The 20,074-nt window shown below is 37.9% G+C and overlaps 1 protein-coding gene across 1 annotated transcript in view; it reads left to right on the top strand.

The window, feature by feature from the left end:
* The window catches only part of RTKN2 (rhotekin 2), a 58,550-nt gene that overhangs the window by 25,571 nt on the left and 12,905 nt on the right, over positions 1-20,074 (top strand). The window contains exons 6-9 of the mRNA XM_040975823.1: positions 12-209; positions 4,312-4,406; positions 13,016-13,122; positions 14,041-14,172. Coding sequence (XP_040831757.1) covers positions 12-209; positions 4,312-4,406; positions 13,016-13,122; positions 14,041-14,172 — 532 coding nt within the window. The remainder of the gene's footprint in view (positions 1-11; positions 210-4,311; positions 4,407-13,015; positions 13,123-14,040; positions 14,173-20,074) is intronic.

The following is a 20,074-nucleotide window of genomic DNA, read 5'->3' as shown; positions in this document are numbered from 1 at the left end:
TGTATTTTCAGCAATGAGGCAAGGCCAGACTTTCAGATAAAGGTGCAAGTGTACAGCTGCTGTGCAGAAGACTCCTCCATCGCCAACACACCTAGGAAGCTAGCCAAGAAACTGAAGACGTCCATAAGCAGAGCTACAGGGAGGAAGATCAGCTCAGTGCTCCAAGAGGATGATCCTGAAAAGTGCTCGCTCTTCAGCTCTGCTGTCTCGTAAGTTTCCCAATGTCACGTTCATGGTGACTTAATCAGACATCTGTGGTATGACGAAGCAGTGCGTGTAGAGTATATGTTTACATTTTAAATGAAAGCTCCCTGAAGCAGAAACAACACTGGGTCATCTAACATTAACCCAGCTGAGATGTCCTGGATATCTTTCTTTGAAGATAGAAAGCATGGTGGCAGTGTTTTTAGTAATTTGGAAATCTGGTTTCTACCAAAAGATGAAATGTTTTTCTGGACAATGGGCTGTGGAAATGGCAAAGTACTTGCTATGTCTCGCTCTGCTAATTGGATTTCTGTATGTCTGTTATGCATTATTTTCATAGCTTTAAATAAAAACATTTAATCTTTATTTTTTTAAAAAAACACATTATCACGCCTGACAAAATAAAAAAATAATGCATTTGATATCATCTATTCTGCAAACCATATTGAGAGTTCCTCAATTCTGAAATAGTTCATTTCCAATTCATTGGTTCAAATCAGAATCTAAGCAAGCTCTACAGTATTATATTTAAGTGGGACTTTTAAGTAGCTATTGATTTATTACAGTTTTTTCTTACCATGATTTATTGAAGAACCCCAATCTTATATACTTTCCCATAGTTTGAATTCAGCTGACTGCATCTTTGTCATGTTGTAACCATCCTTTCCTGGCCCGTGTCTCCCATAGCCTGGTGCTTGGATCTAGAAAACTGGTTCGATACAGGTTCTCTCTTAGGACAATCGCACCTGCCATTGTTGAATTTCTTTCTTGCTATTTCCTATTTGGATGCCTTGCCTCACTTTTAGTAAAGTTAAAATTAATGAATTCAGGGGTTACGATCCTGATTTCTCCATTATAAACTTTCCTGTCAAGCTTTTATCTTTTTTAATAGCTGTTGTTGATCATTTTTTTCTTTCATTAGGAGTTATAACTTGGTGACTTTCTAAATTTGTCCTGTGTGTTTCTTATGAACTAGAATTCTTGAAAAGAACTTATCCTCACTAATCCTCTGGATACAACCAAGATATGTTTGTGTTTCAGTCTGTCAGTTCCTCCCTGTGATGCCCAAATTGTCCAGTCTGTGGTCAGGGGTTAGCTTTAATCTAACGTGCACTTTTTGTTTGGCCCAATCTGCGCTTTGGTAATGTCTTTGCTGCTTCACACAGTACATTGTTCTCTGCTCATCTTGTATTTGTTTTTCTGCCCCGATTAGAATGACCGTTTCTCTAGGAAGCCCTGGTTTCTCCCAGGTGCTTTGTCCAAACGTTTTGTTTGTTTCTTCACAAATAGTTTATATGTATGTTTCTTCAGAAGACCTTTGATCAGACTGCTTTCCTAGAATGTCTGTCCATTTCAGGAGTGCTAGCTGTTCAGCATGTCATTACTATAATTATAAAAAGGGAAATATTTGAGATAGAGATCCAGGAAGTGTCAGTCATGAGAATGCCATTAACTTTCCACGTCAGATCCATGATTTGTGAAATACATGTTGACACTCTAGCGCAGCGGCTTTCCGTCTTGTTTTGATTGAGACTCATGCTAGGAATTATGCTTGACACCATGGTGAGTACACGGCGACGTGAGCAGATAGCTTTCATCGGGCAACACTTAACCCTTGCTATCTGTGGCATAATTAGTTTTTGCTTTCCATTCTTTAAAGCGATTGTTTGGAAATCATTTAATTGATTTTATGGCTTATGAATAGATCTCAATCTACAGTCTAAAAGATAGCCATGAAAGATACAACTTCCCAAAATATTAGTGAATGTCCTTTAAAAGGAAGTAAGGAACCTTTCATTTTTCCTCCATTAGATATGAGACCATGTGAAAAACCACTGTACATTCAGGGTATGGGAAAGATATACTGAAAAGTTGTTTCATTAAACCAAAAGGTAGTGTGGCCTTTTGTTTTTAGTATTTAAGTAAACTATTCTATTTCCAGGTTGAAACATAACTCTATGACTCACTCTTTTGCTGTAGTTGGAATTTGAAAATAATACTAGGACACGTACATAAGAGTATCAATTTCATCTTTAATAATGAGAAGGTTTTGCATAGCATTGAGTTTTCAGTCAAAATAGGCATATATAAAACAATACACATGTTCTCCAGTAATAAGACCTTTTTGACAACAGTGCATTTTTTTCAGACTAACTCTTTAACTAGTTATTTTTTTTGCAAGACTTATTTATTTTTATTGAATAGGCAGATATACAGAGAGGAGGAGAAACAGAGAGGAAGATCTTCCATCCAATGGTTTATTCCCCAAGTGGCCACAATGGCTGGAGCTGAGCCAATCTGAAGCCAGAAGCCAGCTTCCTCTAGGTCTCCCACGCAGGTGCAGGGTCCCAAGGCATTGGGCCATCCTCGACTGCTTTCCCAGGCCACAAGCAAGGAGCTGGATGGGAAGCAGGGCCACTTGGGTTAGAACCAGCAACCATATGGGATGTCGGCACGTGCAAGGCGAGGACTTTAACCACTACATTATTGGGCCGGGCCCTAACTAGTCATTTATTTTCATAAATTTTTACCACCAATACCTCCAAAATGTTGTAACAATCAGCCTATTTGATAGAGGAATGTAGCTGATTAAACGTTGGGGAACTCGATATTAAGATTGGCTAAAAGGAATGAGTGTAATGTTTTAGAAAGAAAATGTTACCCTGTCAAGAATGTTTTACAAGTGAGGTCATTGTTGCTTTTGGAAGCATTGGCATTGTAATTAGTCATGGTTTAAAAATGAAGTAACTTGAAATATCATAAAGCATTGTTGGATCTGAAAGAAGACAGTGAACATTTTTGGTAATATGTAGAGCACTTTTTGATGTGATTCATTTTATTTGTGGCAGTCAGCCTACTGAAATTCCTTTGGCTGGAATTTGCCTGTGCCTCTAAGCTGATTTTATGCTCCTTGATAACTGTTTAGTATATTATTCTTTGTTGTGTAAATATACATGATTTTAAACAACCACTCATAAAAACTGGCAAAATTGAGAGTGATTATATACTAAAAAAAAGGGATGTGTTTAAAAAAAATACCATACTACATTTTATATTGGATTGCAATTATAAATCATGTGTCCTAACACTTACTCAGAGTAGATTATTTTTTTTTTAAGATTTGTTTTTCATTTTATATTGGAAAGTCAGATATACAAAGAGAAAGAGAGAGAGAGAGGAAGATTTTCCATCTGTTGATTCACTCCTTAAGTGGCTGCAATGGCCAGAGCTATGCCAATCCAAAACCAGGAGCCCAGAGCCTTTTCTGGGTCTCCCATGCAGGTGCAGGGTCCCAAGGCTTTGGGCCATCCTCAACTGTTTTTCCAGGCCACAAGCAGGGAGCTGGATGGGAAGCGGGGCCACTTGGATTAGAACCGGTGCCCATATGGGATCCAGGCACATGAAGGCGAGGACTTTAGCAGCAAGGCTATCGTGCCTGGCCATGATTATTTATGTTTTTAAGAGCAGTGCTGTGAAAGTTAGGAGGTCTGGTGCCCGTATGTCCAACCCTGTGTTGCACCGTGCTTCCTGTTTGCTTACTGTGTACCAACCACACCATTGTCTTCTATCCTTCCTTTGTATGTACTGCCACTCTGCCTGGAATGTGTGCCCGTGTTCTTGGCCTGACTGCGTTGCTGTATGACTACACACCTGTTACTCCTTAGAGAATTTCTCCAGTTTATCTATCCCGTTTTTCTTACTTCCTTTGATTTTTTTCTTAAAAGTTGTATTATAACTTGTAAACAACAATACTTGTGTTATTCTTCTTATTTTTTTCCCCTCTTGACTGCATCTGAATTTTGTGTTGAATCTTGTTTACTATTGAGTAAAACAAAGATCTGAACTTTGAATAGGAACCTGACCTTTAGCAGGTTACCAGAAGCTGGGGTCCAGGCCTGGAATTAAATGTAGAGTGGAGCATGATCAGCTTTACTGATAGGCTAAATACTTCCTCCCCTTTACTCAATTTTTATTGGTTTGCTGCTTCAATTTATATGCATCTAAAATGTGTCCAAACTCTTTGCCTAACTTTTAAATGTTGTTGAGCCCCTAAGTATTTTATGTAATAGAAAACATGAAAATACTCAAAACTTGTCTTCTCCCTAGTGGCACAAAGTATAATTTGCTAGCCCATACTACTCTAACATTGGAAAGCGCAGAGCACAGCTTCAAGACTCATAATCTGTCTATTAATGGCAACGGTAAGTACATTATCTCTTGTACTAATTATATGTGTTATGTCTGTACATATAATACAATAGAATTTCTAATGGACTGTAGTCTCCCGCAGGGTATATTGGCTTTAATAATACAGAAATGAAATGATTTTGGAGGTTCTTCCGATTGTCTGTTCCCTTTCCTTAAAACAGAGAACTTCACTTGGCGTTCTCTCTGCTTTGTTGTGTGTGTGAAGTTAGCTGACTGAGAGCAGGAAGGTTTCCAGGATGCTGACTCCTTATCTTTGACTTGAAATTGATGACTTCCCCACTCTTGTAACTGGAAATCAAAGGCTTGTCTTCTTTTTAAATTTGAAATCTAGGACGTGGGGCCTACTGTTGGTAGAAACAGAGGTAAATTAATCTTAACCCTTTCCTACCTGGATGGTATTGATGTGTGGGGCAAACCAAGAAAGCAAGGATGAGGAAGGTTTGCAAAAGGTAGCCTCGGGACTCTCCACTCGCCAGTTTATTTTAGACGTGATGAAAAGTTTAAAGCACTAAGGATAAAACAGTTTGAAACAACGATTTGGATGATTGGCTTTGTCCCATTTCCTGAGGCAAAATATTAGTTATATAATACATGAATTATGCCAATATTTAAGTTTCACCATAGAATTATGCCAATGATAGAAGTTCATAAGATCTAAATACACAGTTTAACAAAAAATAATGAAATGTATAATCACCTCCTTGTCAAGATCTAGCACGTTACCAACACTACTTTCTTTCATTTATCCTACGTTGTAAATGTTTCTCAATTGCTTGGTGCTGGTTTCATTGCTTTTCTTTATGACTTTCTACCTTTATACTTCCCTAAATAATGTAATTTTGTTTTGCCTGGTTTAAACTTACGTGGATGGAATCATAGCATGTCTTCTTAAGAATGTGTTCTTTATTCATTTATTAATATGTGTACATTCCACTGCTTATATTATTTTGGTTATAACCAAAACCCAGATACAATAACTGTACAATTCAGTAACAATAACAATACAATAACTGTGCTTTGGCTTGTTATACTGATTCAACTATTGTTTTAACAGTTTTAGAGTTCTTCAGTTTTTCTGTTCCTGAGTCAGTTTCAGCTATAGGTTCACAGACGTATATCCATTTGATCTGAAATTTGAAGTAAGCAAGCATTAGATTCTCTGAAGTGGCTCATCTCTATTGATTTTCTGTGGCATTGCTCCCACCTTTCCATTACTGGTACTGGCCCTTGGTGTCTTCTGGTCTTCTTTCTGCGGTGACTAACATTGACTAGTATGTTCTGTATGTCGCTAATACTCTACATATTCCATATTAGTGTAAGAGTTTAATAAAATTCTCTGCTATGATTGTGGATTGTTCTAGTTCTCATAGTTATGTCTGCATTTCCTGTACATGATTGGAGCCTTTGTTATTGAAGCATATAGTTTTTTAAATTATGCGTTCCTTTCTACCTTTACCTCAAATTGTCCTTTTTTTTATGTTAGAGGCATTCTTTTTCAAACAGCATTATATTGGGTAATAATTTTTATCTAATTTTGGCTCCTAAGTATTTTTTTTTTACTTCACTTTATATTCCTTATGTATATAATATCAAATAATTGTGCATTTTGGTTTAAATTTACTGTGATACCTATTTTTTCTGTCTTTCTACCTATTCCATGATTGGTGGTTAATTTGTTTTAATTTTTCACTATCCTAATTTGACTTTCACATTTTTGGGATTCGTGTTGTGGCATAAGTGCGTTAAGCTGACACCTGCAAAGACAGTATTCCTGATGGGTACCCCTTTCCTGGCCCAGCTGCACCACTTCTGATCTAGCTCCTTGCTGATGTGCCTTGAAAAGCAGGTGTGGATGGCACAAGTGCTTGGGCCCCTGCATCCACAAGGGAAACCCAAAAGAGTCTTTGAATGCGCAGTCCAAGCCATTGATAGTATTTGGGAAGTTACCAGAGAAGACATCCCTTTGTCTGTCTGTCTGTTGTCTCTCTCTCTCTCTCCCTCTCTTCCTTTCTCCCTCTCCCTCTCTGTTTTCACTTTCAAATAAATAAAAATCTTTTTTTTAAAAAAAACTGCATGTTCTTTTTCTCGTCTTTTGGGAATTATCTCTAAACATTTCATTAGTCATACCCACCAAAATCTACAATTAAATGATGGTTTAATCTTTTCTCAAAGGACTCAAGGCCGCCAGGACAGTAATTCTCCATGTCCCTGACCTATGTGCTGTCATTCTCAGTGTTTTCTAATTCCACAAGATAAGTGCATCTTTAGAAGTTTCTGTGCAATTCTTGCACCTTACAATTTATATCAAATGATTTTCTTCTAGCTAGGAATATAAAACCCCTAGAATTTCTGTTAGTATATTTTACTGGTGTCAAATTTCTTGGTTCTTTTTGTTTGTCAAGAGGTAAGTTTGCTTTGCTTTATTTTTCAAAGGTATTTTAAAAATAGGATTCAGGTTTTTTTTTTTTCATTTTTGAATATTAAATCCCAGTGTCCTTTGGCTTCTATTTTGGATGGTTGAGAATTCTTTGTCAGTGTGTCACCTGTGTGAAAGTCATCTGTTTATTTTCTTTTTGTCTGTGATATGTTTGTTTCACTATAACATAATAGGAATAGAATTTATTTATAGTGCTTGGGACTCTGAGCTTTTTGGAATTGTTGTTGATGTGTTTCAGGAAGGACAGAATCTTTTCAGAAACCGTCCTCCCCGTGTTCTTGTTGCTTCCAGCATGTGTAGTGCTCCTGTGTTCGTTTTTCCCCTCTGTGCTCTAACACTTATGATGTACTTTCTGTCCTTTATTCCGTCTTTGGTACTTTTCTGTGTGTTATCACCTGTTTTCCGTTTTCTCCATTCTCTCTCCAAGTCTGCCTGATATGCTGCTAAACCTGCCTGTCGGCGTTCTTCGTGTCAGTTACTGTGTTTCTTATTCTATGTGGTTCTATTTCATGTGTTTTTTCACTTTGTATAGCGCTTTTTATTAGATGCATATGCTGTTGATATTATTTATTTTTTTGCAAGAGTAAACAAAATTGTTTTTAGTCTGAATCTAATAATTCAGGTATCTGAAATTACTAGTTCTTAAACTAGGCCTCACTCATAATGTCTTGGTTTCTTGCATTTCTAGTTGTTTTTTCTGTCCCTGTTAGTGGAGGGATATGTTGACGTGCGGTATCTCTGTTTGCTCCTGGCAGGGACCTGGAAGTCTGGCAGTCCAGGCCTGTTGCTCGGGCCCCTTCGCCACCTACCCTCAGGCGGGGACAATCCAGTGACAGCGTTGATTTACTTAATCACCCGTTCACTGTGCTATGGCTGGCCCCTTCAGGATGTTAGATTAATAGGAAGGCTGTCCAGTTAAACCACTCTCTTTGTGTGGTTTACTTTCCTGGGTTTCAGATTCTCTCCTGCTTCCCTCTTCTTGAAGGTTTAACAAATATAAACTCAGGCTTGTTGATGTTTGTAAATACTCTGGGTACAAACACAGCTCCTGTGCTCACTTAACCTGCTGGTGCTTGTTTCTCTTCAGGTTCGTCCTGAGAATTTGGGGTGTTTTTTTTTTTTTTTAAAGAAATTTTTTTGTTGGAAACAAAGATTAACAGAGAGAAGGAGAGATAGAAAGAACTTCCATCCACTGGTTCACTCCCCAAATGGTCACAATGGCTGGAGCTGAACTAACGTAAAGCCAGGAACCAGGAGCTTCTTTTAAGTCTCCCAGACAGGTGCAGGGTCCTCAGGCCTTGAGCCATCCCCCACTACTTTCCCTAGTCACAAGCAGGGAGCTGAATGGGAAATGGAGCAGCCTGGACATGAACCAGTACCCGTGTGGGATGACACTTCTTGAAGGTGGAGGATTGGTCTGTAAAGCCACTGTGCCAGCTCCTGCCCTGGTAGTTTCTTTTTAGAGGTGTTAACTTCTGTTTTTTTGGTGAAAATTTTTTACACTATATCTTATTCATGGTGTTTTATAATTTTTCAGTCAGAGGATTACAATGAACAGTCTAGCCTGCGATCACCCAAATCCTGAAGTCTTCAACAGTATTTGCATTATCAGTTTTATCAAGAAACCTGGTAACGTTTGTTGCTATTCCCTTTGTGTGCGTTCTCTGGAATTACTAATGATCTCCACTCTTTGTGCTTGTCTGAGATGTGTCAGGAACTGTCCTAAACACCCTTAAAGTAGTTTTTACTACTAATCTCTATGAGATGTACTCGTAAGGAAGGAATAGGATCAGGTGATCACCAGTGGAGACTCTGGAGTCATCAGTCTTGTGTTCAGACTGTAGCCCTAACACCGGCAGGCTCTGTGATACTTACAAGTTCCTCATCTCATTATGCTTCATATTTTATGGATGGTAAGTAACCTGCCAGATCAAGTAGCTAGCAGGTGGCCTAGCGAGACTTCAAACAATGCAGACAGACTGTAGTCTGTGTGCCGTACTTCCACTGTCAAGCATGATCACCGTTATAATACCCAAAGCCAAAAATTACACTGTGTGAAGAGAATAGGCTTGAGGATCGGCCACTCTGTTTTTTGACCACTCAGGTGAGAAATAGTAGGAAGCAATGCGATTGCCTGAGGAAGTGTCAGTGTTGCCACAGATGCCTCAGTCATCCTCAGGGTCCCATGAGATATTGCTGGTCTCTCCTTCAGCTCAATACTCTGAGAGTACAGCTCTCTCTCTGTGAGAGAGACAGTATGTAGGTATCAACATCGGGAAAGGACCTGTGTTTAGGGCAGTAACATCCTAAAACTTGGCATTGGAACATGTAGATTCCACGGAACAAATTTAAGCAACAGGAAAATATTTATCTCTTGTAGATAATATTATATTCCTAGAAATCTTCATACATTTAAATGTTTAAGTTTGAAAAAGAACTCTTCAGAAAATTTTGTGTAGAAAAAAAAAGTTATCCTCTAATTCAGTCATTAACATGTTAATATAATTAATGCATATGGTAGCATCATTTTTCTAAGTAAAGTTATGCCAGTATCTCCTATAAATTAAGAGGTAATACCAGATTTCTCAAAATTGTAACAATTTGGGTTTTTTTTGGTTTTTTTTGTTTGTTTGTTTGTTTTTTTGTTTTTTGCTAATTGAAGGAAAAACAAAACAGTGTCTTAGGTTTATATTTATCACCAAGACATTCTTACACTTCTTAGAAGATAGTCAAGTGACGTGAGGATTGACTTGAGCGGAACTGAGATGTTATCTGTGTTCTTCCTCTAGCCCGTGTTTTGTTTTCTGTTGTCGTTTTTCAGCTTTTTTGTTCCCCCATTTGAAACTATGGATGAGTTATATGAAATCTTTAAGTGTAATGAAAAAACAAACTACTGTTTCATTTCCTGTTTCATTTCATCTTGTCCTAACACTTCCCTTGGCTAGAAAGGAATGAAATATTTTTGATTACTGTACAAGCACTGAGAGGCAGTGGTGAGAAATGGGGGTGTTTGTTTTGGGGAGTGAGACTGCCTTGGGTAGAAGTTAGGAGAGGCTCTTTGGCCAGACATAGGGGAAGCTGTTCTAACAGTCGCTTACCTAAGAGAGATTCTGTTTTTTTAAACCTGGGTAACTGATACTCAGGTTAAATGACCAGCCTAGATGGCGTATTTCTTCTCTGGAGTATAGATAAGCTGTGACTCTGTTGTATTGCACAGTGGTCCCAGGCTGGAAAGAAACCTGGATTAGAGGCAGCTGGTGATTGTAGGGTATGTGGTAAGGAATCTGCACTCACTGTCCCTCTTCAAGGACTATAGTCACAAAGGAATTTTGTTTTTCTCTTGCATGCAATGTAATCCAAACTCTTTCACCAGAGAGGCACAATTAGATGTGATGTCTAGGTCCCAGACACACTACTGGATTGTACAATAGGTACTGTCTGAGAATCCAAACATTGTCTGATTCTGTTTCTTTAAGAAGTGCATTCCAACTTAAAAAGCAACTAACTTACAGATATTTAAAATATAAGCCATTCATCATTCTGGAATGACCTACATAAAGAAATTTGATTTCCAGCTTTACATTCATAATCCACCAATGGCATTTCTTGCATCTTTGTTTATTTGTATTTTTGCATCAGGAATCATTGGAATCATTGGATGCCTTGACTTTATGCCTTTATTTCTATCAGCTCAACCCTTTTATTTCAAAGAGATTTAACAAGGTATTTATTTTTATAGATATTAGATAGATTTTATAGATATTAGAGAGAGCTTCCATCTGTTGATTTATTTCCTAAATGCCTCCAAGAGTTGGTCTGGGCCAGGATGAAGTCAGGAGCCTTGAATTCCATGTAGGTCTCCCACGTGGATGGCTAGGGCCCAAGTGCTTGGTCCATCTTTCATTGCTTTCCCAGGCACGTTAGTTAGCAGGGAGCTGGAGCAGAGGCGGAATAGCTGGGACCATAACCACTATGCAATAATGCTAGCTTCAACGCGATATTAATTTAAGAGATGGAAATACCCCCAGGATTTGTTATGTAGTGTCGTATAGTAGAATTTGGTGCTATGGTGTTTACAACCAAACAATACCCCTTGTTTTTGTTTGTGCTCTTCATTTAGCCTGTTCTTTTTCCTTTGACTGTGACGCCAGTCCTTGGCTACAGTTTATGTTCATCATGTTCATACTAAAATGACTTTTTTTCTAAGCAAAACAGTATTCCTTCCAGAGTTACTAAAGCTTTTAAATAAGCAATTATTAGTCAGTGGGTAACCATTAGGCACTAGTAAGAGGGGTAAAGTGAAAACTGTAATATTTTTCTGATTCATGAATTTTACTATGCCCTGGTGCATATACTTTCTTTCCATGCAAATATGGAGTTAATACCTACTTACATGGAATTTATGTATATTACATTAAAGGGGTATCTCAGTGTTTTTTGCAAGAATTTTGCAAAACCATCTGTTTGTAGAAGAGTTGCAAGTTAAATGTCAAGGCCCACCCTGCCAACACCCTACTCCAAAAAAAAAATGCATGTGAACAAGTTACTTACATGGTCCTTCTTTAACCTCACATGTGTTCATGTGTGTTTTGGCTGTATCACTGCACAATCCACATTAGGAAATGACTATTAATGTGATACTACCATCTGGGCCTCAGACTCCATTCATATGTTACCCATGGTCGCGATGATGTCCTGCGGCTGAAGGACCCAAGGTTGAATCTTACTTTGCCTATCATTGTGTGTCTTAGTTTCCCTCTGTTCAGACCAGTTCCTGTGTCTGTCCTTTGACTCGGATGAGCTTCACATTGTTAATGATTATACTTGATGGTTTTGTCTACAAGTCCCTTACTTTAGACCTGTTGGATGTTCTCCCCAAGTGAGATTCAGAGTACTTGTTCCTGGCAGAGATCCCGCACAAGTGGTGCCACACCCTCAGGGTGTCCTGTCGTGTGGCGTGTAGTTTAGTTGCTCCAATCCTAGTGATGTTCACTTTGATCACTTGATTCAGATGCTATTTGCTCACACTTCTCTGCTGCACAGTCGCCCTTTCTATTCTTCGTTTTTGTAATTCTTATTTCTGGGGATTGGGAGTCAACTTTAAAACAGTGCCAGTGTGCTGTTTTTCCCTGGACGTTCAGTCTGTTCCCTGATCTGTTTACATCAGTGTGGATTCCGGCAGTCCTCTGTTACGAGGTGTATAGTCATCTATGAATATCATTGCTTGTTTTGAGGTTCAGTTTCTCCCCATCTTGGCCAATGGGAACCCATTTGAGATGACGTTTTGACATCATTCTTTGAGTGCTTGTTTGATGGGTAGCATGCCAGGACATTCCAGCTCATGGACTCTGCCGTTCTTTCCTGGAAGCCTGGATTCCGTTCCTAATCTTGGGCTCAAATACCCTGCCGAGTTGCCTCCTGTGTGGACAGCTTGCTGAGCGCTCTCCTTCCCTGGGGCTATAATACCCAGCTCTGAAGTTGCCCTACCCACACACCATCCTTGCTACAGCTGCCCAGGACAGACGCCCCAGGCTCAGCTGTGCCTCTGCCAGATGTCCTCCAGGCCCACTCTTACCTCTCCTTGTCCTGTGTGGCCTCAGCACCTGCCCACCACAGCATGATTCTCTCCCTAGCTCTGTACAGGTGTACATTTTGGGGATTACACCTGGGGCTTAAGGGTGAATTCTTCAGAAAGGTGAGGTGAACAAGAGAGATGAAAAAATTTGCTTTATAATCTGAAGTTTTCTGAAATAATGCATTATTCAGAGGATTAGCTTGCTAAGTATTATAGTGAAAATCAGGGCAAGATATGAAATATGACAGACATAAATCATTTTATTAGAATGCTTTAGTGTTAGTTCAGAAAATGTAAGTAACCTTAATTATCTCCACTGGGTAATTATTTTTAAGTTCAAGTAAGATCAAGACACTAGAAGGTCCATGTTTATTCCAGGTAATAGCATGCTATAAACTATCAGTTTAATATCATGTTGTTGTCACTGCTCTCGTGTTTGATTTTGTCATTAAATATTATACTGGAAGATATATGTACACATTTTAAAGTATATTCATGCATAAATAAAAATATTGTAAAAGGGATGCACAATGTGTGGTGACTTACATAAACATGTATTTGTAACTGATTTTTTTCTCTCCTTTCCATAGAGGAGTCCTCATTCTGGCTTCCGCTCTATGGCAACATGTGCTGCCGATTAGTCGCCCAGCCAGCGTGTATGGCCCAAGATGCCTTTACAGGATTTCTTAATCAGCAGGTTAGAGGACTGCCACTACCCTGCAACAACTGTAGTTCTGCTTTCAATCTTAACTCAGTAGCACTTGTTTGACCTCATATTGAAAAGTAGTTTTGTGAAGTCCTTTTCTAAATGTTATTTTCCTGACTATTATCTGACATAAGCTGAGGCAGAGGTTGCAGGGGTGGGAAGGATGGCAAGGGAAGGAGTCGCAGGCCATGTCTGTGCCCTGGAACCAGCTCTTGGTTAATAGCAGGAAGACGGAGATCAGCAGTGGGGAGGCTGCTTGTAGAACCGATGAGGGCTGCCCAGCACCTCTCACGTCAAGGTCCTGCTGCCAGAACTTCTCCTGGCACAGCTTAGGCCTCTGGGCTTGCAAAGCTGCCTCTGTGCCACCTACTCCTGACTTATTTATAACCCGAGTTATTTATATTCAGTAAATAATTAATTGTGGCTTCAATGAATCAATAGCTTTTTCTAAGAGATTCCATTAGGAGGAAAGAAAAATTTGCATTCTTACACTTGTCAACAGTTTCTAATGTTCTGAGAACAGTAAAGGGAAAAATTGTATTTTGAACATTTGAGTTATTTTTATAGTTTTTCTGAGTCATTTGATAAATTGCTGCAGGATTCTAAGCACTAATTTTTAACAGGCTAGCTTTTTAAAAACTGCATTGATTTATGATTGTATGCGTGTAAGAGTTATGTGGTAATCATTGCCTTCATTCTGCTTAATGCTTTTTAGAATTCCAAACTTCTGATATTAACTTCCTCTTTGATTTGGGACAGTTAGAATTATTGTACAACAAATTCATATGTAATTCTGTTGCATTTTAGAGGTTCTAAAAGTCTAGTTTAATTTTGATAACTTAAGTGTCTTGGTGAATTTAAAGTTAGGGAAATTATGATTGGAAGTTGAAATGTCTGTCTGTTTTTCAGCAAGTGGTAGAAGGTCTGGCTCGTTGGAGAAGGTTATATTGTGTTTTGAGAGGTGGAAAGCTGCGCTGCTTTTACAGTCCAGAAGAAATCGAAGCTAAAGTGGAACCAACTTTGATAGTGCCTATTAACAAGGTAAATGAGTTGCTATTTTGAAATGAAGTATGTCATTTTATAACATTTATTCCTAGTCACACAATTCATATCGTTGTCCTATCATTAAAAAAAAAAATGGGAAAGACTGCTAAAAAGAAGTAAGTATGAAAGACATTTATTTAATCTGTTAGAGCTTGCCCATTAAGGAAAAGCCTGTGTCTTTCCTAAGAAGACATTAGAATGGAAATCTATGTCAGTGAATAAAACTTAAAGCAAAGGATGTCACTACACTAACAGGATATTTAAATTTCTCATGAATATATTGATTTATAAGATTTTATACACATCAGTTGTTAGCTCATGTTACACTGATGGTCTTTCTAGTTAATATTCAAATGAACCCATAAACAGACTTTCCTGTTTATACTTTCTGGTTTCTTTTGGTGTTTATGGGCCGTTGGCCAATCTTCTGTCAGGAGAGAAAAACCTGCCTGTGGTTGGAGTGGTTGAGTATTTGTGCTGCATGAATAAAGTAATCTTACACCTCTGAGAACCTGCCGTATACCTGGGGATTTATATACTGGTTTGAATCAAAAGCGATTGTTCACGTTTAGTTACAATTTTTCATCTAAACTTCTATAAGAAATAAGGCAGATATGGCTTCTTTTATCCAACTGTCAAATTCTCTTCAACTGTTACCAAAATCAAGTGTTTATTAGAATTTTTATGGCATTCTAGAATTTGTAATTAGAAAATTAGTATTACTCTTAAATAATGTACAAATAAGGATTTAATATTATTGCAGAGTGAATTTATTTTGGTTTAGAAAATTAGGTTTATGAAATCTATCACTTTGTTAAAAACTAACATACTTTTTTCATTACTTTTATAACATTGTAAAAACTCTAAAAACTAACTTAGCTTTGTTAATTACTGTTTTAAGTATCTTCTTTTATATTCTGCTAATGCAATGTTATCCTTCTCCTTTTCTGCACCTCAAGCAGTCATTATAAAATCTTAAAAGCACGAAGGAGTTGGGAGTAGAACAGTAAATATCACATCCCCTTCTTCCAGGCTCACACATTGTTATTAACATCATGCCACATTTGCTTTCTTTTTATTCAGAACGTTCTCTTTCTAAACCATTTGAAAATCAGTTTCACACAGCAAAACATTTCTTCTCTGAATATTTCAGCATGTTTTTCTTAAAACCAATCGCATTTTTATTTATAACCATGTTGTTCATACACTCAAATTTATTGTTGCTCTAATAATATTAAGACCAGGTTGCCCTAACAATTCCCAACATGTTCTGGTTTTTATTTGTTGTTTGATCCAAGATACCATCAAGTACCAGAATGGTGCTTGGCCATTGTGAGTTTTGTTTGCTTTCACCACAATGTGCCCTTTAACCTCTGCTCTTTTTTGTTTTTTTCTTTTGGCCTTTCATTTCATTGACAGTTGTGAGAAGTTCAGACCAGTTCCCTTCTTAGACGGATCTGAAATCTGTATGAATAATTCTCATTAGCTTGAGGATAAATATGTTTAACGAGAGATCCAAATAGAAGATTTTGTCTAATGTATATTTTACTACATAGCTAGAATGGGACTATCAATTATTTTTCCTTAAATGTCACAGCATAAAATATGGATAATCATAAACAATTAAAATGCAATTCAAGCAAGTGATATTTTAAACATCATCATTTCTTTTGCTTGAAGACAATCCTGGAGATGCTCTCACTTTTTCTCTTAACCTTTAAGGTAGGCAAGACAGATGTCACAACCCTGTTTTGTAAGTATACGCTTTCTGTTCTATATGTGAAGAAATGGCTCAGCAATCAGGTATAACTTGCCAGACTAGAAAGGAAAATTGTATGGTTTCATAACTGCTCTGAGTACATTTTGAATGTAAGAAATGAAATAAAAAGCTCTTAATGACTTCCTGAATTTGAAGGCAGAGTAGACCTGTAGGTGATAGTAAATGCTGACTCTTTACCGTGGAAATTCCAGGGATTTGTCTGTTGATTTGAAAGGCAGAGCTTCAGAGAGACAGAGGGAGAAGGAGACAGACATCTTCCATCTGCTAATTCAAGCCTGAAACTGCCATCAGAATCTGACCTGAGGCAAGCCTGTGTTGGGAGCCAGGAGGTCCACCCAGATCTCCCGTGCGGGTCGCAGGAGTCCAAGTACTTGCATCATTTTCCACTGCCTTTGCAGAAGCATTTGCACGGAGCCACAGCAGAGGTGGAGCAAGCCTGTGCTCCAGTACAGCATGCCCGCATCACAAGCAGCAGCTTAGCTCAGGGAGCCACAGCACTGCCTCCAGAGGACAATCATGATCAGTTGGTTCTGTCGTGCTAGCCAGTGCATCTGTGTTGTCCTGTGCGATGACAAGAATCCTCTTTTAGGCAATTGGCGACAGTGTTTCCATGACCTGAGATGGCCTGTTTTGATTGATTTATTTTCCTGGTGGTCATAAAGGCTGGCTGGGAGGCAGCAGTTGGGTTTTGTAGGAAGTCTGTGCCATCATTCAGATGTCTCAGGCAGCACCTGTAGGTAGTCCAGCAGTGCTTCCATCACTGAGCAGTATATATGCACAGGAAAGTTTCCAATCTTGCTATTCATATAGACTTGGGAACACTGTGGGCTATGTTTGCCCTAAGGATTGATGACTTAAGTATCTCTTCTGTTACATATGACTTTTGTTTAAAGTACAAAGAAGAATTTTAAAGTTAATCAATACAATTTGGATGTTAATTTCAGAGTTGGAACTTTTGCCATCTTAATTTTCTCCACCTCTAGTTCCTCTGTCCTTTTCCTAGTAGAAATTTTTTCTTTCCTATCTCTACCTCATGTTCCCTTTGAACACTTCTCTTCTTCTGAAAACATCCGGCTTATTAGTAAATGTCACTAATCTGATTCATATATGCCAGATGGTATTGCAAAAAAAGAAATACTATTTGAATGGTAAAGTTATAGAGAGACCTTCCATTCACTCACTTACTCTTGTGCTGGCCACCGTGGCTGAAACTGGCACAGGTAGAAAATCATGAAGGAACCAGGAACTCCATCTGGGTCTCCTACCTGAGTGGAAAAACCCAGGCAAGGGGCTGTCTTCCAGCTGCTCTCCCAGGCCATTATCAGGGAGCTGGACTGGAAGTGGAGCAGCCAGGACTCAAGTGAACATTCATGTGGGTTGCTGGTATTGCTAGTGCAACTGAGCCTGCTGTGCCATGATGCCAGTCTCTGGTTTTTTTTAAAGCATTAGCATGCTGTAATTATTTCTCCAGTTATAATATTTTTGGCTGAATGTATAAAATAATTCAGAGGCATAGAAAAAATGTTATTGTGATTACTCATACCTTCTAAATCCGAGAATTAGCTTTTTGTCATTTTGCTTTACTTTGTCAGCTTGTCTAAATTTTTTTTGCTTAATCATTTCAACGTAAGACTCCAAATTATGTCATTTCATTCTCAAATAATTCAACATATTAACTCTAACAAAAGTGAAATCATATATTTTATATTTACATAATGTATATACATAATTATATTATTATCACAACTAAGAAAATTTCCCCTCTGTCATCTAACATACAATCCACTTTCAAATTTCCCCATTCTCTAAATTTTCTTTTAGTTGTGTTTTCAGTTTAAAGCTATTCAAGATGATGTATCTTCTATTGTTGCTCTGAACCCTGAAGATTTGGTAAAATCTATTTTAAATGCATTGTGCTAGTATATTTCAGGAATTATGACAGTTAGGAGGCACGTGACATTGGATTGTCAGGTTGTTGGTGTTGCATGCAAGCTCTTACCTTCAGTTAGCCATGGTCAGTGAATTGATAACCTTCCCACTGTGTGCGTATTTTTAAAGTCTATCTTTTACATAAATGTTTTAATAAACTTTGATTCTCCTCACATGCATTGAAAATGAAATTAAAGGTTCTACATGATTTTTTTTTTTCTGTTTGCTATTGTCCTTTTTTATCGTTACACTGTCTGGGGTTCATTTTTAAAGGAACAATTTCTTATTGGCTGGAGACAAATTACATAAGCCCCTCCTGAAAAAAAAATAGAACAAATGCTTAATTTCTTAATTATAAGTTTTTCAAATTAAAAAAAAAATTAAGGTTAAGAACCAGTATTCAGTACTGTATTGGTATTTGAGTTGGTGTTACCCTCTCCCTCTCTTCCCTTCCCAAACTTTCATTCATTTCATGGTAAATTCATAGGCTTTTGAAGACCTCTTCAAGGCCGGTGCCTTTCCTGTAGTGGGAAGATGTCCCTTGGGGTACCTGCATCCTGGATCCGAATGTCTGGGTTTGGGTCTCAGCTCTTCTTTCAGTTGTAGCTTCCTGCCGTTGCACAGGAAGCTGCAGTGATGGCTCAAGTAACTCGGTTCCTGCCACCTGTGTGGGAGACCCACACTGAGTTCCACGCTTTTGACTTAGGTCTGACCTGACCCAACCTTGGATGTTATCAGCCTTTGCAAGTTAACCAGGAGAAGGAAGAGGTTTCTTTGTGTCCCTAGTTTTCAAATAAAATTATAATAAATAAGTAAAAAGAATTAACATCTCTTTTATGTTTCAAATTGGCTTTTAAATAGAAGCTGGATTGCTTTGTAACTTTCAGAAGGACACCTGCTATTATTATGTTCTTTACATAGGAGAAGAGTTTTTTGTGAACCCTAGTTTGGAATCTTGTGGTAACAGCAAGTAAGACCAAGTAAAACTTGAAGGAATAGTGTTTTCCATTTTTATCCAATGCTAGGTCTCCAAGATATTTTTAAGCTCAGTAATGTCAAACATTAAATAGAAATCAGAGTTCCTCTTCTTTTGATTGTCTCTTGTCTCTCCTGACCTAGAAAAATAATAATTTTGTTTCACCTTTGCTAGGGTCTATAAATAAACTGTTATTTTGATCATGGGATCTGTTCCCTGACTATAATTCATGTCCTTCTAAGTGGCATTTCCTGGAAGGCTAAGTCAGTTCATTAATTTTCAGAGGGAGCCATCTGTGGAAGTAGTCACATTAAGGAAAGAAAAGCCTAAAAGCTATTGCCCTCCCCTTTTCAATCCAAATTTGAAAGGGTAATTTACTTCAAAGTGATTGCTTCAACTTCAAAAAACTTCACTATGATTGTTGTTGAGCAACGCATTCTCAATAAGGGCTACTTAGAAGAATATCCTATACATTGTTGAAGGCAATTTGCTAGCCAAAACTTTCTGTATTGACAGTACAGGGAGGGGGAGAAAGAAAAGAAATGGGAGTTTTTAAGATCAATAGTAGTCTTTTCTTGATTTATATGCACTCTATTATTTTAATAATAAAATCTATACTAAGCAAGTCAACACACTCTACTTGGTGTGACAAACCTTTGTTAAATTATCTCAAAGTTACTTTTGACCATTATTTATCATGGACCATAGGAAACAGAATTATTATGAAGCACAAATAATTTTTTTCTGATTATGTTAAACTTTTTAAAACAGATTTTTTTTTCTTTTGGAGTTTAGATCTGACATATCTGACATTCATTGATATAAATGGAAAATAATTATAGCAAACTGATACTAATCATTCCTGATGCGTGGCCTTATTTGTGAGTATGCATTATACATTTCAAACATCCTATACCATGTATTGTGAGAGCTTGGGTTCTTTTCCCTGCTTGTGGCCCGGGAAAAGCATTAAAAAAGCCAGTCTTTAACAGCAGCTGTAGAACAAGTGTTTTTCCACAAACTCACTTAACTCTTCTTTAAAGTTTCTTTATTTGAGAGAGAGAAAATGCTCCCATCTTGGTCCAATCCAAATACCAGCAATAGGCAGAACTGAACTGGACTAAAACAAGGAGTCTGAAACTCAATTCAGGTCTGCATAACAAGGGATGCAGTTATTTTAGCATCACTGGGAAGCTGGGGTCAGGAGCCACAGG

Source organism: Ochotona curzoniae, unplaced genomic scaffold, assembly GCF_017591425.1.
Source record: "Ochotona curzoniae isolate NIBS_2020 unplaced genomic scaffold, NIBS_Ocur_1.0 contig_2692, whole genome shotgun sequence".
Classification (NCBI taxonomy): domain Eukaryota; kingdom Metazoa; phylum Chordata; class Mammalia; order Lagomorpha; family Ochotonidae; genus Ochotona; species Ochotona curzoniae.
Note: the sequence above shows the minus strand (reverse complement) of the source record. Positions and strands in the feature narration are given on the sequence as shown.